Here is a 7,753-nt window from a genome sequence, read left to right as displayed (position 1 = left end):
GCCCGCCCCTCACAGATTCCTCCCCCCTCCCTCCCTCGGCCCCTCCCCGTAACCTCGTTCCTCTCCGCCGCCCGCGCTCGACGCTCGACGGGACGCGGGCCCGCCGCCAGGGCAAGGCTCGGGGCGGGCGCGCGTGGTTATCTCACGCCATTCTGACATCCCCGCTGCTTCGATTTTTGCAGGGAGGAGACCCGCATGGTGGCGCCCACCGCTCCCCGCGCCCCGCTCCTCTGATTATGCTCCTGATAATTTAGGATCTCGCTGTTTCCGACGAGGTTGCTGCTCCGAGGGGCAGGATGAGCAGCAGAGCGCAGCAGGGCGAAAAGGGCTCCGAGTCAGCCGCCCGCACGCGGCCTCTGAGCATCCATGAGATCTTGCTGCGGCGGGAGAAGAAGGCCCTCGCAGAGGCTAAGAAGGCCGCCGTAGAAGCTAAGAAGGCCAGGGAAGAGCTCCAGGACAAGGATAAGGGTAAACCTAACCACTCGGAGCCGGGAAGAGGGCACAAGAGCAGAAAGGATCTCAAGGATGTGCTTGTGGAGGGTTCCAAAAAGGAGGAGAGTGTTAGAGATGCGACAAGGGAGGACTCCAAGAAGGATGATGTGCGACGTGCCTCTAAGGAGGGTTCCAGAAAGGAGAGCATTAGAGATGCACCCTCCAAGAAGGATGATGTGAGGCATGCATCTAAGGAGGGTTCCAGAAAGGAGAGCATCAGAGACGCACCAAAGGAGGTCTCCAAGAAGGAAAACTTGAAAGAGAGGCCAAAAGATGGCTCCAAGCTGGATGAATTGAAAGATACACCAAAGGTTCCAAGGAAGGATGACCACAGAGATGCACCAAACAAGGGCTCCAAGAAAGAGAGGTCCTCTGTAAGAGATGATAGTCAGTCAGCTGGCAAAGACAAAGATGCTCATAATTCACATAAACATAGCACAAGCTTGAGAGGCCGGCCTGCTGAAAGCAAGGATGGAAACCATGGTGAAATCAGAGCAAGAAATGGTGATGCGACAAGATCTGACTCTCTAAAGGGACCGGGGAAGAGATGGAATGGCGAACCTGTTCACAATGATAGAATCATGGAGAGGAGCGACAAGCTCCGGAATGAAGCAAAAAGGAAAATCCATAGTTTTGATGAGGAAAAGCCTTCATATGTTGATCGACCGGTGCTGAAGAAACATGATTCCGCGCGATTCCAAGTTTCCAAACACTATGACATAAATGATGCAAGGAGAGAGTACGGAAAACCATACCGTGAAGAGCCCAGGTCAAAAAGGAGAAGGTCAAGAAGCAGGGATCATGATCAAGGAAGACGTGACAGATCTCTCTCACTATCCCCAAGGGAACAAAGGCGTAGCTACCATGGAAATGATCATGACAATTATCCTCCTGGAAGGAAGTATGCTGAAAACGACAGGTACAGAACATCTGATAATGTTGGACAAGGTGGTGGGTCTTACCAGAGATATGAAAGTCGGCTTGGTGGCTACTCACCAAGGAAAAGGAAAACAGTGCCACAAGACGAACAATTGACTACCACGATTACCCCACCAGTCATTCGATCACCAGAAAAGAAACCAGCCACGTGGGATCAGCCTCCCACAGCAGCAGACCAATCTAATTTCTTCACCAATTTGCAGCCAATTGTTAGTCAAACCTCTTCTGTTTCAGTCAGTTTTAGCGCACCAAAGCAGAACCCTGCTACTGCGCTTGACACTATATTGTCGGGGAATAGTTCGTCTATTGATTCTGTCCAGCTAACACAAGCAACACGCCCACTTAGGAGGTTGCACATCGAGAATATAACTGGTTCAGCTTCAGAGGATATGTTGCTTGGTTGCTTGAATGACTTCTTGCTGTCATCGGGTGTTAACCGTATCCAGAGGTCTAAACAACCATGCCTCAGTTGCACGGTGAGTGATCTACCATCTGGTTGTTCATACTACTTTGCCACATTTTCTTTGTAACATTTATCCACATCCTATGCTCCTTCAATGCAGATAAATAAGGAAAAACGCCAGGCATTTGTTGAATTTCTTACACCAGAGGATGCAACAGCAGCTCTTTCTTTCGATGGAAGATCTTTCAATGGGTCTACTCTGAGAATTAGACGCCCCAAAGAATATATTGAAATGGCAGTAAGATCTCCATACCTTTCGCATCTCTTCTTCTCAATTGATGGTTTTACCTTTTCCATTAATTGCTTGGGTGTTAGTTTGATCTAGATGATTCTCTATTTTAAATGTTTCAAGTGGTATCTGCTGCAAGAATTTGCCAGCTGTTTCATTTCCCCCTTCCATTTGGAACCTATTAGTTTAGAAAATTGCGACTTGGCAAGGCATTTATTGCTTCTGTTCTAGATTATCTTTCAATAATTACTTCTTCCTTTAATATATACTGTCGTGTGGGCTGAGGAAACATCTTAATACTATTACGATTTAATAGTAACCATTCTTCATACTGGGCTGTTGGTGCTCTAAATGATTATGAATCTGGTTATGTACAGTATAACATACTGAACATATTTTTAGGATACAAGACCATCATTGTTGTTCTACTGTGGTTCTGTTTCTTGCTTGTGCTGCATGACCTATGAGCTTTGGATTGAAGAATTCATTCTGCATGTAAATGATTAGGTGTGTTATTGTTTATGTTCCTGATTCTACTCGCCCTCATAAGGGCAGGCTACTGATTGCTTGAATTAGTTTATATTCAAACCTTCTACGTGTTCTCCTAGTTTTATATTTAATACATGCCATATCTGATTCCTTCAAGTGTTCGCAGTTTTTAACATTTCAGAGGCTTCCTGCATGTTTGGAATTTATTTTGCAGCTAAATGACTTGCCTCAACTTGCACATGCTCTTTCCATTTTATGCTTGGATACCTTTCTTAATTGCTAAGCACTAGCATTTCAAGCACCACCCTTGTACTAAATGATATGATATCATAGGGAAGAAGCTCTTTGATCCTCTCGTACATTCTATCACTCAAGAATTGTCTAACCACCAAATGGCTCAGTAATGAAATCATAGCAAAAACAACATCATGCCATTTCGTAGTTGCTCTTTGCTTTCAGTTTTTTGCAATTTCAACATTGTAGTGCCTTGTCAGTAATTTGTATATTATCAGCATGCTATGATTAATGTTGTTATGGTGAACTCCTGATCCAGTGCTCTTATCAACTATTCCAAGTAAGAATTACTGATTAATATGGTTATTGAGTATCATATTCATTCCTTTTTGCATGTTTAACCCTTAGATATGCATGTTTTCTTATATCTCTTGTATGCAAAAGTAGCTGAGAGTAGTTATTTCAGATTTACTCATGGTGCAGAAATTATTTACAGTTGCTGGTTTGGATTTACTCATCACATATATTTGTATCCTTTGGGAAGTTTGTCTGATGGGCATGTTGGAATCTCTTAAATAGGGTATTTTAATTGGGTGTGTCATAATTCACGTTCAGGATCGTGAAGCAAAGGAATTGTAAAGCAGGCTTCCAGATATAGTGCCTGTATTGTGTGACTGCCACTTCTTCCAAAATCCATTGGTTGCTGATTACAGTGCTGGCAGAATGCCTATGGTGGTCAGTTCATGGAAAAATAGGAAGACAGTTTGTACAGCATGGTTGAAGTAAATATATTCTTAGTGAAGATTTGAGCATGATGATCGTTAATCATAATCATCCAATCCTGGTTCCAAACATTTATGATCTTAATTCATGACAATATGAATGGATTGTGGTATCATGAGCTGTCAATATTTTAATTACTCTGCATATAGTTTAGTGTGACATTTAAACTTGCTATGCTCTTGTTCACCGTACCATGTTTCTGCTCAGCATATTTCCTGGCCCAGATGATGGCATATTTAGCCCCTCTACTTTGTCCGGTTTAGTTTGGAATCTTTACTCTCAAAAGGACCCAATAACTCTCTGTTTGTACAACTGATTTAGTTTTTTAGATAAGCTGCCCTTTATTTGAAACAATGATTAAGCTGACAATATCCTGGATAGATCCAGGAACACTAAGCCGGTAGACCAAAGATCAGAGAGCTTGCTCAACCTTGCCAACAAATGAGCCACCTTATTTGCAGAACGACTAACATGAACAAAACTATAGAACTAAAACGTTTCGACAACGACTTGATTTCAGCAACAATGGCACCCACTTGAGACCGATCTCTTTCTCTTAATCAGTATAACTGATATAGTTAGTTCTCATAATCACGACTAAAAGTTTTTATGGCAAACTGCTGCAGCTGAGATGTAAGTGGTGGGATAGTTTGTAGGTTACATGCAAGTGCAATTTGGCTTTGGGTAGGTTGTTGGCCTTCTCATTTCTCCCTAATGCCTCCTCTGCTCCTCACTAATATAAGTCTTGTCCAACACTACAGTGCAAGAAGGGTAGATACAAAAAGGAAACTCCAATCTATCTGGATGACATGTAAGCAAGAAGAGAAAGGAAACTAATAAATCCAGAATCAAACTCAAAGTTCAAGCTGGACTACTTTTGAGCACCTGGAACCATGTGACGAATACCAAATGTTTCTCTTGAAAACTTAGCCATCGCACTTTAGAACTCTTCCTATTCTGCTGCATAGGGTCACCCGTCACCCTAATTGCAATGATTGGTTGCTTGGGCATGGTTTTTCTCCAAGTTTAATTTCGTGGGGTCAAGGATCAGTTATGTCAGCCCACAGAGGTTTTGTGGCTAGATGCCATGCGGTGTGTTTTTTAGCCTGATGGTAGATTACAAAACCGTATCAGCATTTGCTAATGCCAGCTTGAATTGAACTGGGGGATACAATCAGGTGAATAGTCCTTCTAAGGACTGAGTTATAGAAGGACCAAATATACCCAAGTTAATAAGAAACTGATCTGTTTGGCCTATGTAGAATACAGGGATCAAGGTGAGCCCAGGACCCAGAGGCAACTAAAGAGACTAAATATGCCATAATCCCCTTATTTTTAAATTCCCTTTTAGCCGTCTCATTGTTAGAAAACTATGTAGTAAGATGTAAAAACATTTGTCTGATGGAATTTAACCTGCATCCAGTGTGATTTTGATGTTATAGCCGCACCTGTGATTTTGGTGTTCAGAGGGTCTCGGTTAATCTTGTTTTCTAATGCACTTTTCTACTATGCTTATGAATTCAGATGTCTATAAAGTTGAATTGTTGCAATGGTTATATTCACATTTTTAAGTTTTCTGCATGGACATTCTTTGGTATACTTGTTGTTTGCACCATTTGACCTATTTGAGTATTGGAAAGGGCAAACTGTCCATGGTGTCAATAATGACATTGCTATCTACTCATTTAGCGATATGTTTGCCATTAACGTACAAAGGAACCAAATTTGATCAACAACAATTGTGTTATAATATGAGTTTCTGCTTTCCTTGTCCAAGACTATTGCTGGCATACTTTTTTTAGATTTCATTGAGTATATTTGAGAAAATTATATATATTGGTTGGCCCACAAGTTAAGTCTGGCTTGTTGAACTGGACAGCAGAATTATATCACTGAATGCAAAACATCACTCTTACATAAAAGCGACCCTGAGAGTATTTAATGAGAAACCACATCTGTTTTTTATTTGAATGCTATAAACCGCTGTGTTTTTGCTATCGTGTTTTTAGTGTGAATTGGCTATTGTATATGATTTCTATAGCTTTGAAGTAGATTATGGTTTCTGAGACCTTTGTTTATTGCACTTTTAATGTTATAACACACTGTTTGTTCTCTGCAGCATGTTGCTCAAAAGAAGCCCGTGGAAGAAGAGATTAAAGAAGCATCTGATGTTGTTGCAGATTCACCACACAAGGTAACTTGCAGGGTTAGAGATGCTTCTTTCTATTTTCAACTCACCAGAATATGAGCGATTGTATTTACAAAGAGAAATGTGGCTAGAAATGTTTTCATATTCTTTCCTTGTTGATATCATACTCCCGTCCCCAGATATATATGATAAAAGCAGGGTGGCTTGTTCAAATTCGTGGAGCACAAGAAGATTCGACCAATAATTATTTAGCCTTCTCATGTGCTGGTCTACCTTTAATTTTGCAGATTTTCATTGCTGGTATTTCTGGTGTTCTTTCATCTGAGATGGTAATACAATTGTGTCCATCAGTATATTGTCCGTCATATGTTGCTCTGCAAAGAGCCGTCCGTTGAAGCATATGTTCCTGACATTTAGTATGCCTTTCCCATTCTTTCAGCTCGTGGAAATTGTTAGTTCATTTGGCCAGTTAGCTGCATACCACTTTGTTTGTAGTGAGGACCTTGGTGGGCGATGTGCATTTCTTGAGGTATGGAACTCCTGTTGCATCCAAACTAAGGCTTGTGATATGAATATAAAATCATCATACTTATCTGTGACCAATTTGGTGGAACAGTATATTGATCACTCCATTACAAACAAGGCATGTGCTGGCCTCAATGGGATGAAGCTTGGTGGGTGCATCCTAACTGCTGTTCAGGTTTTTCCCAATCCTCTCGAGGTGCAACCATTTTCATGCCCATTCATATAGTGTCATGTATCCATTTCATAATTTGTATTGAGTCATATGCTGCTCCATTGAATTCCAGGTTCGCAATGAAGCTTCCCCATTTTATGGTATTCCTGATAGTGCCAAAGCGCTTCTTGAAGAACCAACAAATGTCCTGCAGCTAAAAAATGTGGTATGCCACAGTTTTGTCCCTGCTTGATTATGGTTCCTGTAAAATAAATTACTCTTTTCACATCAAAACCATTGGTTACCTATTTTTCTCCCTACTAGATTGACACTGCCGCTATCATACCAACCAAAAAATTTGTTTCCACCTGTGAGCTATTCAACAAGCCATGAATGAATTAAAATAACACAGCAGTACTCTGTTCTCTCACTAATCTGTGATATTGTTGTAGTTAAAAAACACGAGTATCAACCCATTTTTCACATTCTGAAGGTTGTACACTTGTGAAGTGTTGATGAACGTGCTATTTATGTAGTTTGACCAAGAAGAGTTTTTGGCACTTTCAAAACCTGAGCTGGAGGAAATATTGGAAGACGTACGCATGGAGTGTGCAAGGTATACCATTCTGTTACTTTCATGTTTTACTCATTGTCGTGGCTAGTAGCTTACATTATGCACGAGATTGGCAGGTTTGGAGCAGTCAAATCCATAAATATTGTAGAGTATCCTGCTAGCAGTGACAGCATTACTGAGGATGTCCTAGTTGAGCCCAAAGATGAGCCAGTAAAGCTTGAGCCCACTGAATGTCGTGCCAATGATAACTGTGTGGAGACTGGGACAGATTGCTCTTTACCAAGTAGGAGCATAGTAGTTCCGTCCAACCCTGTGGAAATTACAGGTGCTGAGTGCCAGGATCACAAAGAGCTTGACACACTTCGTGAATGTGATGGGTCTGCGGCGGCAGATCAGTATACCGACCTAGATGACATCCATGCTAGAGCTGCTGGCCCCACAGTGGATCAACAAACAGAGACCGACCATATGGATTCTGTGCAGGCTGATCAAGATGCTACTGCAGTGGGTGACTTCCATGCTAGAGCTGCTGGCCCTGCAGTGGATCAACAAACAGAGACCGATCATATGGATTCTGTGCAGGCTGATCAAGATGCTACTGCAGTGGGTGACATCCATGCTAGAGCTGCTGGCCCCACAGTGGATCAACAAACGGAGGCTGATCATATGGATTCTATGCAGGGTGATCAAGATGCTACTGCAGTGGTTGACATCCATGCTAGAGC

The 7,753-nt window shown here is 42.0% G+C and overlaps 1 protein-coding gene across 2 annotated transcripts in view; it reads left to right on the top strand.

The window, feature by feature from the left end:
- Positions 1–79: 79 nt before the first annotated feature.
- The window catches only part of LOC123093699 (uncharacterized), an 8,983-nt gene continuing 1,309 nt past the window's right edge, over positions 80–7,753 (top strand). The window contains exons 1-9 of one of the 2 annotated variants that reach the window (XM_044515710.1): positions 80–1,907; positions 1,995–2,132; positions 5,749–5,823; positions 6,066–6,107; positions 6,218–6,307; positions 6,395–6,478; positions 6,588–6,680; positions 6,991–7,070; positions 7,145–7,741. In XM_044515710.1, coding sequence (XP_044371645.1) covers positions 297–1,907; positions 1,995–2,132; positions 5,749–5,823; positions 6,066–6,107; positions 6,218–6,307; positions 6,395–6,478; positions 6,588–6,680; positions 6,991–7,070; positions 7,145–7,741 — 2,810 coding nt within the window. In that variant the 5' untranslated portion in view covers positions 80–296. Of the gene's footprint in view, positions 1,908–1,994; positions 2,133–5,748; positions 5,824–6,065; positions 6,108–6,217; positions 6,308–6,394; positions 6,500–6,587; positions 6,681–6,990; positions 7,071–7,144; positions 7,742–7,753 lie in introns of both variants that reach the window. The other variant, XM_044515709.1, reaches the window with a different exon arrangement.

Source organism: Triticum aestivum, chromosome 4B (assembly GCF_018294505.1).
Source record: "Triticum aestivum cultivar Chinese Spring chromosome 4B, IWGSC CS RefSeq v2.1, whole genome shotgun sequence".
Lineage (NCBI taxonomy): Eukaryota > Viridiplantae > Streptophyta > Magnoliopsida > Poales > Poaceae > Triticum > Triticum aestivum.
Note: the sequence above shows the minus strand (reverse complement) of the source record. Positions and strands in the feature narration are given on the sequence as shown.